At 46.6% G+C, this 18,303-nt stretch overlaps 1 protein-coding gene across 4 annotated transcripts in view; it reads left to right on the top strand.

The window, feature by feature from the left end:
* ANKRD17 (ankyrin repeat domain 17) overlaps positions 1-16,717 on the top strand; it is a 109,864-nt gene extending 93,147 nt beyond the window's left edge. For all 4 annotated transcript variants that reach the window (XM_079949175.1, XM_079949173.1, XM_079949172.1 and 1 more), the window contains 8 exons: positions 1,985-2,140; positions 3,446-3,595; positions 5,444-7,089; positions 8,967-9,164; positions 10,368-10,619; positions 13,259-13,437; positions 13,932-14,096; positions 16,133-16,717. In XM_079949175.1, the coding sequence (XP_079805301.1) occupies positions 1,985-2,140; positions 3,446-3,595; positions 5,444-7,089; positions 8,967-9,164; positions 10,368-10,619; positions 13,259-13,437; positions 13,932-14,096; positions 16,133-16,192 (2,806 nt within the window). In that variant the 3' untranslated portion in view covers positions 16,193-16,717. The remainder of the gene's footprint in view (positions 1-1,984; positions 2,141-3,445; positions 3,596-5,443; positions 7,090-8,966; positions 9,165-10,367; positions 10,620-13,258; positions 13,438-13,931; positions 14,097-16,132) is intronic.
* The last annotated feature ends 1,586 nt before the right edge of the window (positions 16,718-18,303 follow it).

The following is an 18,303-nucleotide window of genomic DNA, read 5'->3' as shown; positions in this document are numbered from 1 at the left end:
AATACCGTATTTTTCGTCCCATAGGACGCACCGGCCCATAGGACGCACCTAGTTTTTTTTTGGGGGGGGGGAAATAAAGGGGAAAAAATTATTCTCCCCCCCCCCAGGCGTGGGGCTGGGGCGGGGAATGCCCGAGCTTCCCCTGACCCCAACCCCCAGAACAGGCTGCTATCCGCAAGCCAAGGGAGCCTGGTGGGAAGTCGCCCGGTGTCCCCAGGCTTGTGGATATCTGTCCCCCGAGCTTGTGGGGCTGGCGGTGGGGAGAAATGCACTTCTCCCCAGCGCCAGCCTCCAAACCAGGTCGGGGAACAGCGGGATGGCGGCGCTCCGCCTCCCCGCTGTTCCCCAAGCTTGTGGGGCTGGCGCTGGGGAGAAGCCCATTTCTCCCAGCGCCAGCCTCCAAACCAGGTCGGGGAACAGCGGGAAGGCGCACTGCACCTCCCTGCTGTCCCCTGAGCTTGTGGGGCTGCCCGATATCTGCACGAAGCCCGGGGTGCACTATGCAGCGCGTCCCAGGCTTCGGGATGCAGGCTGCTAACCGCAAGCCTTGGGAGCCTGATGGGAACTCCTGCCAGGCTCGCAAGGCTTGCAGATAGCTTCCTGAAGCCTGCATTCGCCCCATAAGACGCACACACATTTCCCCTTCATTTTTGGAGGAGGAAAAGTGCGTCCTATAGGGCGAAAAATACGGTATATGATGCCAGTAGAACTGACCGTGAAGCAGCAGATAAAATAGCATAATCAATAGCTGTTTGAGCAGCCAAACTAATTTGGCTTAGTTCTGAGTTGCTTAATTGGAGACCATAGTAACAGAAGACCAAAATCATAGGTGGGAGCTTTTCAAGATCCTATCCCCACAGCAGAATCCCAGAATCACTGCTACATTCAAACATTGAGAGTCCTGTGACAGTTTTCGCATCCTAGACTTTGCAAGTGCATGCAGCTTTTTCCCTTTAAGATTTTACTTCTGCCTTCAGACGGCCCATTTCTGCTGATGAAGAGGGAAAGGCCCAATTTTGAGTTAGATTGTGATGAAGGTAGTGTTCATTCCACCGCTTGTGTTTTTACATATGAATGGACTTTGATTATCAGTTGCTAGGTGCATTTCAAGCTATGGTTTGCATGAAATGCAAGAGGAAAACTTTGTTTTCTTATGTCTTGCTAGTGTAGATTGCTTTGGCGCTGTTCTTCATCTGCCTCATCCCCCCCCCCCACTGTGAATCTTGGGATACCGAGATTCATCCTCATTTGTCGTATTTTTCGCTCTATAAGACACACTTTTTTCCCCTCCTAAAAAGTAAGGGGAAATGTGTGTGCATCTTATGGAGTGAATGCAGGCTGCGCAGCTTTCACTGAAGCCAGGAGAGCAAGAGGGATAGGTGCGCACTGATCCCTCTTGCTCTCTTGGCTTCAGGGATAGCCACCCGAAGGCTCCTGAGCGCAGCGGGAGCGCTCCTCCCGCTGTGCTCTGGAGGCTTCGCGTTGCTTTCGCTGAAGCCAGGAGAGCAAGAGGGATCGATCCCTCTTGCTCTCCTGGCTTCACTTTGCTTTGCTGGAGACATGCTGTGCAGCTTTCCCTCTCTGCACAGCACCCCTTCAGCGAAGCCCCTTCCATTTCTCCTCCCACTTTGCTAGAGAGGCACTGAGCAGAGAAGGAGAGAACATTTTTTTTTCTTGTTCTCCTGCTCTAAAACTAGGTGCGTCTTATGGTCGGGTGCATCTTACAGAGCGAAAAATACGGTATATCCAAATGTCTTTTATTCTAAACAGGCTTACAAACAAAAGCAAGCAAACAAAAGCCAAGCGTACTTTGTCTATGATTGATCAGTTTAGTTTTTAGCATGGTGTTAAATTTAATATTCTAATACTAAAGATGTTATTAAAGGGCTAAACAAGACTCTCTGCATTTGTCTTTTATGTTTTTCTCATAAGAGTTAAGTTAACAATCACTCTTTTCTCCTCCCCTCCCCCTTTCCTCTGAAAGGTTGTCAGAAGTTATTAGCGAAGTAACTGGCAATTCCTTATCTACTTGCACAAAACCTTCTCCATCGCCGCTGTCTTCTCCTAATGGAAAGTTGACCTTAGCTAGCCCTAAACGTGGTCAGAAAAGGGAGGAAGGATGGAAGGAGGTTGTAAGAAGGTAAGTCCAATTCCGTGATGGTGGTAATTGCCAGTGATTCTCTACCTCACCCACCCACCCACCACTAGTCCCTGCTTTGAATATTTTACTTTAAACCATGCTTTGCATTGCTGGCAAAATTAGTCATGGTATGGCAGTTTCATTCCTTGGTCCTCAAAGTCTGTAACTTCCAAGAGATAGCATTAGAGCCTGTTTTCGGTGCCAGCACCTGAGAAGAAGGATATGAATACATTACCCATGCTAGTGTCTTCCTGTTTTCTTTTTCTTTTTCTCTTTCTCCTCTTTCTTCAGCTTTTTGTGTAGACTTGGGACACTTTCACAGCTACAACTGTTAGCAGAGTTCTTCAGTGCTTTGTTTCAGCCCATAATAATAATAATAATAATACTAATAATAATTTATTATTTATACCCCGCCCATCCGGCTGGGTTTCCCCAGCCACTCTGGGCGGCTTCCAACTGAATATTAAAAACAATACAGCATTAGACATTAAAAACTTCCCTAAAGAGGGCTGCCTTCAGTTGTCTTTTAAAAGTAAAATAGTTGTTTATTGCCTTGACATCTGCTGGGAGGGCATTCCACAGGGCAGGCGCCACTACTAAAGCTTTCTAACCACAGTCTCCAGAGGCCATGTACAGTGGACCCTCCGGATATGAATTAAATTCGTTCCAGGGGTCCGTACTTAACCTGAAAAGTCCGTAGCTGGAGGCGCTGCTTCTGCGCACACGCATGGCATGATTGACTGCTTCTGTGCGCATGCGCACAGCAAAACCCGGAAATATACACTTCTGGGTTTGCTGCGTTCGCAACCCGAAAGTTACGTATCCAGAGCGGTATGTAACTCAAGGGTCCACTGTATTAGCTTTTCTGTTTTTACATTTGAAAGGTGGAGGGACAGGAGAATGTTTCGTAAGAATGCTTTTCTTCTCCACTAAATATCTATAGGGTGAATTCTATTGATGTCTTGCTTGCGCAATGGGACTCCCAGTTTCTCTTTTTCGCCCCCCAGCCCACAGAGCAGATTTGGTGGGGTGCAGGGGACTAGAGGGGAGAGGAGAGAAAGAAGAAGCCCACTTGCGGAAGCAGACACCTGCCTGTGCTATGTTGGATTGCATCCATAGCCAGCCTTTGGGCCTCTTTGACTTCAGGCATGGCACACATGTTACAAAGCGTACAAGCCGCTGGCGCATCTCATTGCATCATACATACTTGCTTCCGACCGTTTGCTACCAAACTTTTAAGTTTGATACAAGTGTACTATACTAAGTCTGTTCTACCTGATTGCCGTAATTTTCTCTGTCTCTTAGATCAAAGAAGGTTTCTGTTCCGTCAACTGTCATTTCCAGAGTAATTGGAAGAGGGGGTTGCAACATCAACGCTATCCGAGAGTTTACTGGCGCGCATATAGACATTGATAAGCAGAAAGACAAAACGGGGGACAGAATCATAACAATAAGGTAAATTCCTATCCAGGCACTGTTTACCTTAAGTTACTGAATTGGTTTGGAGGACTTCATATTTAATTTGCCATTCACTTTATATAGGAAACAGATTTCAAACTACAGTAGTGCCTCGCAAGACGAAAAGAATCCGTTCCGCGAGTCTCTTCGTCTTGCGGTTTTTTCGTCTTGCAAAGCAAGCCCATTGACGGCTTAGCGGATTAACGCTATTAGCGGCAAAGCGGCTATTAAAGGCTTAGCAGCAAAGCGGCTATTAGCGGCAAAGCGGCTTAGAAGAAGGGGGGGGGGAAGCGAAAAAAATTGCAAGACTCGCAAAGCAAGCCCATAGGGAAATTCGCCTTGCGAAGAGCCTCGAAAAACAGAAAGCCCTTTCGTCTAGCGGGTTTTTCGTCTTGCGGGGCACCACTGTAATTTCTGTTAGATGGACATTTAGTTATTTATTTTATATAATTTATGCACTGCTTCAATTTATATACTGCTTGATTACTTTTTAAAAAACAAAACACCCCAACAACTTCAAAGCGGTAAATATACATGGGACTTATATGAATCAGAATGTCTCAGTGATTCCTTACCCTCCAGCAGGGTTGGTCCTGTTCAGAACTCCAGTAATAATAATAATAATAATAATAATAATAATAATAATAATAATAATAATTTTTATTTATACCCCTCCCTCCCCAGCAAAGGCCAGGCTCAGGGCGGCTAACAACCAATAATAAAAACAAGTTGAATGAATACAACTTAAAAACAAGATTAAAATACATTAAAACAATTAAAATGCAGCCAGCCATTCATATCCTCTTCCAAGATTCTATAAGTCTGTCAGGCCCATTTATTCTCTCCACCCACTTAGTCTGCTTTTTCCTATTCCACCTGTTTTGTAACTTCTGGAGGCCACTGAGCATGCTCAATCCTCCTCAAGCTTTTTAAAGCTTTTTTTTTTACTCAGATATATGCTGACACCCCACTTTTGTTTCTCAGAGGCCCCATTGCAGCTGAAACATTAACATTTTAAAAATGGAATCAGTCCAGTCTGCACCAAACCACCTAACCTTGCTGTCCGAGGGAGCGGTTGTGTATTCAAGCCTTGCATCATAAAACCGTTAAATTTCATTCATGCGAAGGTTTTTACACTTACATGCATTTTTTTTAATAATAATAATAATTTTTTATTTATACCCCGCCCTCCCCAACCAAGACTGGGCTCAGGGTGGCTAACAACCAATGATAAAAACAAGTTGATTAAAATACAATTTAAAAGATTAAGATACAACATTAAAACATTAGGATGCAGTATTTTCACAGGAGGAGAAAGGAAGAAAAAAGAGGGGGAGGGAATAAAACTGATTCTAAGCCAAAGGCCAGGTGGAACAACTCTGTCTTACAGGCCCTGCGGAAAGAAATCAGATCCCACAGGGTCCTGGTCTCATGAGACAGAGCGTTCCACCAGGCCGGAGCCAGTGTTGAAAAGGCCCTGTCCCTGGTTGAGGCTAATTTAACTTCCTTAGGGCCCAGGACCTCTAGGGTGTTGCTATATATGGACCTTAAGGACCTCCGTAGGGAATACCGGGAGAGGCGGTCCCGTAGGTACGAGGGTCCTAGGCCGGAAAAGGGGAAATATTTCTTATTAAGCTTATCCATGAATGAAGAAATGGTCTTCATGCATTTATTCCTGAAGGATGCATTTAGACCTGAAGGAGAGCTCAAGTCAGTAGAGCAATACTCCTAATCCCAGGGTTGTGGGTTTGATCCCCATGTTGGCCAAGAGATTGCAGGGGTTGGGGTGGACTAGATGCCCTTTGGGGCCCCTTCCAACTCTACAATTCTATGATTCTCTTGCAGGGGAGGCACGGAATCAACAAGACAAGCAACACAGCTCATCAACGCTCTGATCAAGGATCCCGACAAAGAAATCGACGAACTCATTCCAAAGAACCGTTTGAGAAGCTCTGCAGCCTATCCCAAAACAGGGGCTCACGCCAGCCCCACGACTACCCACAATTCCGTCGCTGGGAGCAAGGTGACCACTGTCGCAATCTCCTCCTCGTCTCAGATGGCCACAGCGCTTTCCGTGCCTGTCCTCCCTTCGGCACCGACGCATAAAGCAGTCAAGAACCCGGTGAATAACGTGCGGCCTGGGTTTCCAGTTTCTCTGCCGCTGGCCTACCCTCCTCCCCAGTTTGCACACGCCTTGCTGGCTGCTCAGACTTTCCAGCAGATCCGTCCGCCGAGGTTACCCATGACCCACTTTGGAGGGACTTTCCCGCCCGCTCAGTCCACCTGGGGTCCTTTCCCCGTTCGGCCTCTCAGCCCCGCAAAAGCTACTAACTCACCTAAGCCTCACACGGTGCCTCGCCATAACAATCAGAACAGCAGCGGTTCTCAGGTGAATTCGGCGGGTTCGTTGGCTCCCAGCCCAACGGCCACCACAAGTCCTGCCGTGTCTGCTGTGCCTGTTCCTCCTGCAAATGGCAGCCCCAGCTCCCCTTCCGTCCGAAGGCAGCTCTTTGTCACCGTGGTCAAGACATCCAGCACCACCACCATTGCAACCACGGCCAGCAACAACAGCACAACGCCTACCAACGCCACCTACCCTTTTCCTACTGCCAAAGAGCACCACCCTGTGTCGTCCACTTCCTCCCCTTCACCGCCAGCCCAGCCAGCCAGGGTTTCCAGAAGCAGTCCTTCAGAATGTGTCACGAGTTCTCCCAGCAAAGGGGTGCCCTCCTCAGACCAGGAAGTCAGTAGCCCCCCAGCAGCGGAAGCAGCAAATCTGACCAGCACCAGGCAGGCGAATAGCGGCTCTGCTGGGATTCCATCGGAGCATCTTGCTCAGCCGCAGACACTCGGGTCTGTTTCCCAGGAAGCAAGGCCACCTCTGCAGCAGCCTCAGGTTCCGTCACAAGATCCGCGAATGGCCGTGCCTCCAAACTTAGCAACTGCGAGTTCCGCTGCCCCGGTAGCTGCGCCTGCTAGTACGCCAGCGAACTATCTCTTGCCTCAGGCATCAGTGGGATCTGCTCAGCCATCTCCGCCAGCTAAAATGGAAAGCCCCGCGATCAGGCTAGCATCCCATGGGGCTAACCCCGTGCACAAGAATTCCGCTCCCGTTCAGAGTTCCTCAGTTGCCGTCCTCAATATCAGCCACATCAAAAGACCCCACAGTGTTCCTTCTTCAGTGCAACTTCCTTCTACCTTAAGTACGCAAAGTGTCTCTCAGAATTCTGTCCATCCGGCAAACAAGCCCATGGCTCCAAATTTCAGCGCTGCTTTGCCGTTTGGGCCCTTCAGCACACTGTTTGAGAACGGCCCTGCCTCTGCTCACACCTTCTGGGGGGGATCTGTCTTGTCGTCTCAGGCAGCGCCGGAATCCATTCTGTCTGGGAAGTCTTCATTTCTGCCAAACTCGGATCCATTGCACCAGTTAGATACTTCCAAAGCCCCAGGTTTTAGGCCCCCACTTCAGAGACCAGCTCCAAGTCCCTCAGGTGAATGTTTCTTTATATTCCGCAAGGATAAAGTGATCTTCGGGTCTGATTGCTCCATCTGTGTGTGTGCAGTAGGGCGGGGTGGGGGGGATGGGGTTTGCCCCAACATGCATATCTTTACACTTAACCCTTGAACCTCATCTGCTGTTTTGCTGTCCATTCATTGTCTTGGTTTCATTGGTAAATTTGGTCACCTCGCTGCTGACTGTAGTCCAGTTATGAACAAGTTAAATAGCACCAGTCCCAATACCGATCCTTGGGAGATTTCCATGCTTCCTTTTTCTCTTTCCATTACCAGTTACTAATCCATAGGAAAACCACGATGTTCCAGATTTATTTAGGGGCCTTTGGTAAGGGATTTTGTCAAAAGCTTTTTGAAAATCCAGGTATATAGTGTTGACTGGATCACATCCATTCATATGCTTGTTAACATTCTCAGAGTAAAAGATTGGCATGGTAGAACTTCCCTTTATACCAGGCATGCTGTGATTCTTCCCCAGAAAGGCTTGTTGTTCTGTAAGCTTCGTGGTTCTATGGTTTTTTAAATAATGATTTATTTTCCCCAATTTCACCAAAACAGTTGCTAGGTTAACCGACACAGAATTTTGGATGCCAACTGGGGCAGGCGACTTGTTTGCAATCTGTCAGTTTCCCCTAGAACTTGCCTTGTCACTTCTTTTTGATTCAGTTCTTCAGATGCTAGATTTTGATCCGGACATGGGTAATCCCATTGAGGATCATCTGCAGCGAAAATAGATGGAGGAGTGAATTGGGAAATTGTACAAGCATTCTTTGCATCTTACAAGAATAGATTCAGGTTGTGCAGTCTCCTATCTATACTCCTCCATGGCCAGAATGCAGTTGCCACATTCCAGGATAGTCCCTTCTCTTGGTTGAAAGACGGGGTGAGCTCTGTAGACCAGAGTAGCCCAGTTTGGTGTTGGGGGAGAAGCCCTGGTCACCTGGAGACCCTTGAGGTTCCCATCTTCTTCTGACTTTTGGTTTCCCCTGCACCCCCACATTTTCCCAACCCTTTAAAATCATCCCTTCCCTCTCTACACACTTCCGAAGTCAAAGATGCATTTTTATTTTTGTAGGGAATCTGGGATGGAATTCGCAGAGTCAGCTGCTCTGCACATAGCTGGCAGGCTTGGCATAGAAAATTTATCTCCACTTCTTCTGACTGAGAGTGGGCAGCAAGGGCACATCAGTCCAACGACTTGGCCGCTGAGTGGTTCTCTCTCCTGTAGGCCAGCTGGAAACAGGAGCACTACTTGCTCTACTGCCCTGCAAACATTATGACAGATGCCTTGATTTTGACTTGCATAACCTATTTTCTCTAAAACATAGGCAGTTTTTATACTTTATAGAGCAACTCGATACTGGCAAAAGAGGCTTCAGTTTAGAATGAATGGGGGAAACAAATGGAAATGGATGTGAATTAAAAATGAGAACAAAATTATAACCCATTGGTGCTATGCTTCATGAGAGGATAAGGCAGATGTTTTATTTGTTTGAAAGTATGCTGGGGGTGTAATTTCCAAAGAGATGATTTTAAATGTGGGTTACTGAGCATCTTGTCTAATTTCAAATAGAATCACTGATCCATTGAGATATATCTGAATGGTCAAACCGTAAGAATACAGTATTCTAAGGAAGCACATAGTCTCAGGAATCAGTGCCATAAAAATATAGGCTACAGAAAAGCAGTCTGGAACAAATTAGTTTTCCAGGATCCATAGAAGAGAATAACTATTTTAATCCGAACTGGAAGCAAACTGTACAAAATGCAAAAGTTAAGTTCCTTCCCTACACCTCCTGCTTTGAATGCTGCTATTTTCCCAGAAAGTACTGACGTTTTGCACATCATTCTATAGGTATTGTCAGTATGGATTCGCCATATGGTTCTGTAACACCACCTTCTGCGCACTTGGGTACCTTTGCCTCGAACCTTTCAAGCAGTCAAGTATATGCACCAGGAACAGGCCTTGGGGGAGCACCGGCAGCTGCTAATTTTAACAGACAGCATTTTTCTCCACTGAACCTATTGCCTCCATGTTCCTCTGCATCAAATGGTAAGCTGTTAAAAAACAACAACCGCACTATTTTGTTGCTGTAATATAACTCTGGGTGTTCCAACTTCTGAATTGGATGATGCTGGGAAGAGTGGGATGGTTGCCTTTTCGGGGAGTTCTGCTCTGCTTTGTTCCAAGTACTTCTTTCTAATCCATTGCTATGAAGCGCTAATGCTATGTGCCTAATTATAGACCAAAGTCTCATGCACTGTAGCTCAGCTGGTGCTGCAGCAGAAAACCATTATTATTATTAATTAATTATTATTAAATTTTGTGTATCACCCTTCATCCAAAGATCACAGGGCGGTTCACAAAATAAAAATACAAAATGAGAACACAAAATGCATAATAAGCAAAGAGAGACTAATAACCCCCCAAAAAAACACATTTAAAAGGCCATAGAATTTTAATCAGCCAAAATCCTGATTGTACAGAAATGTTTTTGCCTGGTGTCTAAATATATGTAATGAAGGTGCCAGACAAGCCTCCTTGGGGAAAGCATTCCACAGACGGGGAGCCACCACAGAAAAGGCCTGTTCTCATGTTGCCACCCTCCTGACCTCTTGTGAAGAAGGGCCTGAGATGCTCATTGCAGGGTCTGGGTCAGTTGACAACAACAACAACAACATGGCAGATCTGATGTGCAAACCCAGGCTCATGAATTTCTCTCCAAATAAACTTTGAGCAGTAAGTTCTTGGCTTACTACTCCTGATTAGTTTGCAGGAAACAAACTAGAAACATCACAACAAGCCAGACTCTGCCTTGTTTTCAAGCAGCAGGAGTAGAGCAGAGAGAACTTTTTGTCAAGTATGTACAGCACACTGAGCATTCACATTAAACCACAGTTCATTTGCTTAATATGACTTGCAAAAAGGACCATTATATCCTAAGTAATCACTTTTTAATATATTGAGTTCTGATAACTCTGACAGTGATTTTTTTGCAGCTGACAAAAATTCATTCCATTGTACGTTGATTATAGAAAGCCTGTTATAAAAGGTTTAAACTACTGGCTCAATGTGGCAAACCTCTCATAGGCTTTTTGTAGCTAATGCTGTTTTAACAAGTCATGAAATTTCCTGAGCTTGCATTGCTACTTCTGCTGAGACTGGTGTAGAGAGAGTATTTTTGAATGCTGTCATATTGCCTTTAAATACTAGGACGGATGTCTGTAACTCGTTTAAAAATTTGTTTTCCTCCAGAACCACCTGCTCAGCCAGTGTCTGCTGGAGTTCGAGCACCATCTCCAACCCCTTCATCTGTTTCCCTGGGGTCAGAAAAACCCAGCAATGTCTCTCAGGACAGAAAGGTCCCTGTCCCAATTGGAACAGAGCGTTCTGCGCGTATCAGACAAACTGGAACATCTACACCCTCTGTTATAGGGAGCAACTTGGCCACTCCAGTGGGGCACAGTGGTATATGGTCTTTCGAAGGGATAGGAGGAAACCAAGCTGGTATGTATTGCCCCTGAACAGACATACTTGTTTATCATCTTCTGATTTTCTCTCTGAAGGAGAGCTAAGACAATTGATTAGGTAAAAGTACAGGTCCAGTTAGGTCCAGTCGCGGACGACTCTGGAGTTGCGGCGCTCATCTTGCTCTATAGGCCGAGGGAGCCGGTGTTTGTCTGCAGACAACTTCCAGCATGACTAAGCCTGGCGAACCAGAGCAGCACACAGAAATGCCGTTTGTCTTCCCGCCGGAGCGGTACCTATTTACCGTATTTTTCGCCCTATAGGACGCACTTTTTCCCCTCCAAAAACGAAGGGAAAATGTGTGTGCGTCCTATGGGGCGAATGCAGGCTTTCGCTGAAGCCTGGAGAGCGAGAGGGGTCGGTACACATCGACCCCTCTTGCTCTCCAGGCTTCAAGAAGCTACCCCCCCCCCAGCCCGGCAAGCTCTGCTTCCCAACCCAACCTCTTATCTCCTTTGCAGTTCGATTGGGGGGGGGGATGGCGCCGTGTCCTACTTTGGAGTGTGTGTGGCCAGTGCCAACGAGGAGACCCAAGTTAGGCAGAGGCTTTCCGCGGGGCGGAGGCAGAGAGAGAGAGAGACAGAGAGAGAGAGAGAGAGAGAGAGAGAGACAGACCGAGGAGTGCGCTCTTCCGACAGAGCTCCCGACCCACAAGCAGGCGGCTCCGGCGTCCCCACGAGCGCACACACAAACACGCCCGTGGCCAGAGACGCGTCTGCCCGCACAAGCCTTAGTCAACACCCGCGACGGAGAAAGAGGGAGAAGCAGAACTGCGCCAGTGTGTGTGCCATAAAAAGCGTCCCCCCCTTCCAGACTTCTTTCTTTTAAAGTTTAAAGAGCACGTTACATTAATCTGCAGGTCAGGTTCTTGCGCTTGTCTAGGGGCCCGAAATCGCAGAGAGCTGCAGCTGCTGCTGCTTCCGAGGCAGGGGTAGTAAGGGAGATGGGGGCGAAAGGAGGTAGGTGACAGATACATTTCCCCCACTACCGCCACCAGCACAGTGGAACCAAACTGCGTTATGATTTTAAAACCTTACGTAAATGTCCCCACCACCGCGTTAGCGGAGGAAAACATCTTTAAAGAGGGTGGGGTTGGGGAGGGGGGGCACTTGGTTCCCCAGACACAGGCGAGTTCTTGCAAAAGAATGGGAGGGGGAGATGAAAGCTCGCACTCCGGTTCCTTAGCCATCGTCTTTACGCAGAGTAGAAGCCACCCAAATCTCTCCCCACAAAGAGCAGCCTTCGAAACGGGCAACCTTAATTTCTCCTTGGGCGGCAAGGATGCAGCGCCTCAAGTTCTCTCCCCCCCCCCCCCCGCCGCCCCAACCTTACACAGGCTGAAGTGTTTTCTTCTGTTGCAAATGGGCACCGGGGGGGGGGGGGGGAAACTGAGCCCTGGAAATCGCCCGGGCGTGGCTGGGAGACTTTACAAAATGCAGCTCCAACCTCTTCCTCGCTCGGACAAAGTTTCAGCTTTATTTAGAGGCAGAAGCAGGACAACATCCCAAGTCCAGCCCCGAGGTAAAGGGGGGTAACTCAACCAGTCAGCAACCCCCGCTTCCTTTCGCCCGCCTTTTTGTGTATCTTGTGTTTGCGTGAGGATGGTGGCTCCATCAGGGGCTGCTTCGGCCGTCAGCTTCCTTGCCCTCTTCGCTATATCGGAGGGTTTAAGCCCCCCACCCATCCTCCAACCCTTGTATTGAACTTCCCCTACCTTCCCAAAAACTATGCCTGAGTTTTGCAACATCTGGGGAGGGGAGGATGAGAGGGAGAGAGAAAGGGCGCGTTCATGAGGACTACAAAGTTGCAAATATGGCTCCCCAGTCACCCTCGCCTGATCCGCTGTGAGGAGGCAATGAAAACTGGTGATATCCCTCCCTCTGGGACCTGTTCTGGGGGCTGGGGACGGGAGAAGCTCGGGCTTCCCCCGCCCCCAGCCGCACAAGCTCCCAGAGCGATGCCGAAGCTGCGCTCAGCTTCAGCATCGCTCTGGCTCCCGTTCTGGGGGCTGGGGTCGGGGGAAGCTCGGGCCTGCGCCTGGGGGGGGGAAATAATTTTTTCCCCTTTATTCCCCCCCAAATCTAGGTGCGTCCTATGGGCCGGTGCGTCCTATAGGGCGAAAAATACGGTATCTACTTGCACTGGCGTGCTTTCGAACTGCTAGGTTGGCCGGAGCTGGGACCAAACTCACGCCATCGCGGGGATTCAAACCGCCAACCTTCCGATCGACAAGCCCTGGGCTCAGTGGTTTAGACCACAGCGCCACCCGTGTCCTAATTGTCCTAAAAAGACAATTGATTAGGACAACTTAAAATGCAGAAATAACATTCCCACTACAAATGGTAGCCTTGACGAATCTGCATTGCAGCATGGTTCATGAATTGACTAATTTAAAGTTCACAAATGATTTAATCCTGCTTTAAGAACATAATTTCTTTTTAGTCTCACCATGAAGCTGCCACTAAGTATACCTTACCTTTCCAATTACCAATCTGGCTCTGTACTAAATGTTTAGATGGTTCTGCCAAGTGTTCAGGATGCTAACTGCTACTACCACAACTGAATAATTTAGGTTAAAGTGTGCTACTAATGGGTAATACCCACTTCTTTCTTGCCAGATAAAGTAGATTGGTGTCACAGTGGAATGGGGAACCATATGATTCACAGACCAATGTCTGATCCAGGTGTATTCTCGCAACATCAAACAATGGAGAGAGACAGCACAGGAATTGTAACTCCTTCCGGTACATTCCATCAGCATGTCCCTGCTGGATACATGGACTTCCCTAAAGTTGGGGTAACGATCCAAATGTTACTGTATTTTTGCTAGAAACTCAGACATAGAAGCTTTCTAATATGCATACCCTGTTTAAAAGCTACATCATACATTGCTTTTTCTATCGGAGCCTGCATTACCTTTGTCATTCCTTTTTAGTAGTTTTTGGTGGGCCTTGTATTATAAACCTCTTTATAGCCAGAGGGTGAGCAAATATCAATTTGCCTGACTGTTCCTAGTTACTTCCTTAAATTGACCAGGAGCAGCTCTAGAGGTTCCCGGGAGCCACATTTGGGCCACCTTGACACACGCAGAACTATTAATTCAAAACGATGCAAACAAAATCATTTCGCAGAGAAGTTGTGAAACAAATTTCTTTGGCAGATTAAGTATGTTGATTTTATAACTGAGATGAAAACGCGCACACTTTTTGAAATTTGAGAGGTGAAATGATCTTTATTGTGACTATAGAAATACAAAGCATGTTGTACAACTAGCTCTTTTTCCCCTTACAGGGCATGCCTTTCTCAGTGTATGGGAACGCAATGATTCCTCCTGTCGCACCCATTGCAGATGGTACTGGGGGGCCTATATTCAATGGACCTCATGCTGCTGACCCATCTTGGAACTCACTTATAAAGATGGTTTCAAATTCCACAGAGAATAATGGCCCTCAGACGGTAAGCTCCGGGGTCGTGTAGTCAATGTGCTGATAACTTTCAAACTACAGCATTACTATTCCACCTCCTTTTCCAAGTTAAAAGTGTTGATTGGCTAGGGGGGTGGGGTGGAAATAAGTTTAACAGGAGAATTCCTGGATGCCGAGATCCAAGTTAGGGGCAAGTATTCTTTGGTGAAAGAACCCCAGCAGAGATTTAAAATGGCAAAATACCACAAAGTAAAGCATGGAAATGTAGGATGTTAGACCTTTAAAATACGCCCTTGTGAGTTCCAAAACTTCCCTTTTCCCCCGGTGTAGGAAAAGACCTCACATTTGGCAATTTAAAAAATGGGTTTACTTACAAACTCTTCAATTGTCTGTTTCATGTACTTTTCCATACATTAGTCAGAAAAAGATGCACAGGCAGTAAAACTTGGTCAAGTTCCAAAGTAAAGGAAGTTCCTAAATTATTGGTATAGGAACTCAAGAGAGGCTTGTTGGAGCCATGTGGCTGGAGGCTCAGAGTTCACATGTGGACAGAAGGGGAACAATAGGCTTGACTACCTTCCTCCCAAGGTGAGGAGTAGTGACCTAGCTATGCCTGGCAGAACAGCTTACTCTATGGCATTAACCCCTTCATGCATTAATTAAGCTTAAGCCTGTTGGTTGAAGTGAGACTGACTATTCCACATATGTCTGACCATTACCCTGCCACATATTTAGTTGGCCCAATCCCCATCATGGCATTTTTAATTCCATAACAGATGTGTAACCCTAGTGCTGAGTTCTGGGTGAGTTTTTTGAGCAGAGGCGGCATTTAAATTGCCACCTGTCTCTGCAGTCAGAGGCGATATGCTTAATACTGGTTGCTGGGAATCACAAGTTGGGAACGTGCTGTTCGTCCCAAGGTCCTGCTTGCAGAGTTCCCTTTGGTATCTGTTTAACCACTGTGAGAACAAGATGCTAGACTTAGATTGCCTGAGTTGGCGGCGCTCTTCATGTGTTATCACTGCACTGGCATCCTGGTGCATTAAAGCAATTCAGTTTTGTGCTGTTTACTAATCTGATCACAGTAACAGCCGAGTTCCCGTGGAATTTTGGCCTCTCTTTTTTTGCAGAAATTGATGTTGAAGAAGAAAAGAACGGAAAGGCAGAAACATGGAGTTTTGCAGGACAGCGAAGCCCCATCATCTAAGTCCTAGCATTCCACACTCCTTTCGTTTTACAAGCCTTTAGCCAGCACATTCCCTAAGTTGTTACACATTTTACGTCCCCCTTTTGCTTTTGCAATGAAAGAAGTGATAAGTGCATGTGACATAGTGGCAGCAATGTTCTTGTCAGGTGCTGGTGTGGTTGCTCGAGAGCAAACAGGCAAGACTCCGACCTGTCTTTTCCAGGCTTTATTCTTAGTGCAAACTATTTACAGTGAAGAGCGCCGCAAGTTCATGTCTGGCTCAGTCGCTAGCAGAATCTGGGAGTGGTCTGTCTTTGTACCTCCCCCAGCTTGACCCCCAACCTTCTCCTCCCCTCCCTGCGACGAAACCTACTGCTCAGAGTGGGCACTGACAAAGGGGTACTTCTTTCTTCTCTGGCTTGCTCAGGGTCGGTGTTGAGGCTCTCCCTACCATCCCCTGGTCCCACCACCACCTCCCCACTGGAGGTGGGTCTTTCCTCCTCGCGGAGGAGGAACTGCTTCGCAAGACTTTCGGAGGCTCCCTATAACACAACTGCCCTTCCACCTCTCGCCTCTGAACTGATGGCAGTTCCCTGACAGTTATTATAATCGTCATGACTACTACTGCTGTTAATACGGCTGCTGCTTTATATTCAAACCAAATGCCGAAATAGGCTTCTGAGCAGTTTACAAGTGTAGTTGTATACGCACGCTAAGATTATTTCACACATGGTTAAAAATAAAAGTAAATTGAGATACGTACAGTAGTTTGTCCTTAAAATACAGAGCCAGGCAGTATAAAACCCTATTGCAATCCATTTTTATACCTGTATGAAACAGCTGGTTCTGCATAGATTAACCCCGCTTCTCTTCTTCTTCAGGTATGGACTGGAACGTGGACACCCCATATGAACAGTGTGCATATGAACCAGCTGGGTTGAGCGGGGGAGGTCTCTTCGGATCGCCCGGAGATTTCCTTTCGGCTTGGAGGAGAATGCAAATGGCAGCACCGTTTTCCTCGTCTCTCAGATCATTCTTCCGATAGGTTGGACTGATGTAGGCTTTTGCAGAGGAGCGTACTAACTGACCCTTTTCTGTGAACATTGTGACTGCTCATTCCCTGCCGTCATATGGTTCCACTTAGCCTCTCTTAGTTTCATTTTTCTTTCCCCTTTGATTATTATTAATTTTTGGGACATAACTTTCTGTTGAAGCTGTTCTTTGGCTGGTTGGTTTTTAGTACTGTAAGCTGCTTCTGGGCATACACAGAAATTTAGCAAAATTATGTAAACTTGATCCCGAAGTTTTAGAATGGCAAATAAATGTACAATTGTTTACATAACAGAAATGGCTACGCAGAAAGTAAATTTTTTCAGTATGTCAGGCTCTACTTAATGTGACAGATGTATCTACATATACAGCAGTCTGGATGTTTCCTTCATACATTAAACTATTAATAAGCATAACTTTTTTTCTACTTGTGTAATTTTAAATACAGCATAAAATTGGGCATTATTTGTGGGGTGCCCCACAGTTTTATACTACAGAATTTGACATCGATTCAGTATTGTTTTGTTTAATTTTGTAACAGAAATATGAGAAATTAGTTCCCCTGCTCCTTTACAGACACTGAGCAACACAACACACAAACACAAATCTCTCATCTCAACTACTGTTAGGCGCTTTCTAAGCTATTTTTTTTTCTTTCGTCAATAAGTTTTGCTGTTCTTTTAAGTGATTTTTCAGCTCTGCAGAGATCTCTTCTAACTGATCTCCTCCAAAGGTGGGTTTATAAAGCCTGGTGCAGGATGCCGTAAGGTGTGTTTGAGCAAAGTCCTCCATTGCTTTCTCTTGTCATCCATCGTTGTTGCCATATGTCCTTTTACAGATAGCTCCCCCTGAAGGAGGAGGTGCATAGATTGGGTGTGCTCCTTGATCCCATTGCTGTCACTCGAGGTCCAAGTGGTCAACTGCAGCCTGGTGTAGCCTGGCCCCAGTGGTCCATGCTTTGATAACACAGGCTGGATTACTGCATAATGTATTATGTGTGGGAATGGCCTGCAAACTGTGCAGAAGCCACGTCAGCTGGGAAGGAACTATATAAGCTGCCTAAGTGCTAGCAAGCCCAATTCAAGGTACTGGTGGTTACCTAAACCACTCAGAGCCCAGATTTCAGAACAAGCGTCTCTTTCCATATCAACTTTCCTGTGTATTCAGATTGTCAGAGGAGAGGCCCTTCACTGTGTTCCATCTATAGGAGGACGATGCTATGCATGCACAAAAGAGAGGGCCTTCTCGGTGGTGGCACCCCGACTTTGAAATTCTCCTGCAAGGGGTGGTAGCACCGGTACACAGTATTCTTTTTGGCAACACGTTCGAACAATTCTATTTGCCCAGGCATTTAAAATGCTTGCTTTCAGCTGGCTGAATAGTTCTTTTCCTCTCGATTATGTTGCTTTTCCCATTAATTTATGTCTTAATATTGCGTTGTGAATTTTAAATTCTTATGCGTCCTGCCCCTGAAATCTGTTTTGGATTCAAGTGAGTTTCATTAGTTCGTTAAATAAATACAGTGAAGCGAGCAGCCGTGTATTCAACAACTTGCTGGGTAGCCATAAGCAACCAGGGATTCCATGCAGATGAGACAAGGGACAGCTCTTTCTATTCCTCCCTCCACCTGTCTGCTTGGTTTCTGTGCTAGCCACAGAGGAAGGAAATCCCCTTCCTTCACCACAGCGTAGAAGTCAAGCAAGCTGGTGAAGAAGGGCTGGAGACTTCCGATTCACTCTGCATGTAAATACAGGCTCGGGGCAGATTGAGTGGACGAGACCCCAGGCTACTGCAGGCTAGCAACTTTTGAAGACTGGATGAGCATCATCTGCTAATAGAACTTCACTATCGGGCGTGTCCCAAATACAAGCATTCTTCAGAAGACCTTGGGCTACTAGGCCAAGAAAACGATCTATTCTGAAATGAAACGGCTTCGTTGCTCAGTTGTATTGATTTGCAAGATTCCAATCTAAGATGAATAACGTGGCCATCTTTAGTTACT

Source organism: Podarcis cretensis (assembly GCF_951804945.1).
Source record: "Podarcis cretensis genome assembly, chromosome: 13".
Taxonomy (NCBI): Eukaryota; Metazoa; Chordata; class Lepidosauria; order Squamata; family Lacertidae; genus Podarcis; species Podarcis cretensis.
Note: the sequence above shows the minus strand (reverse complement) of the source record. Positions and strands in the feature narration are given on the sequence as shown.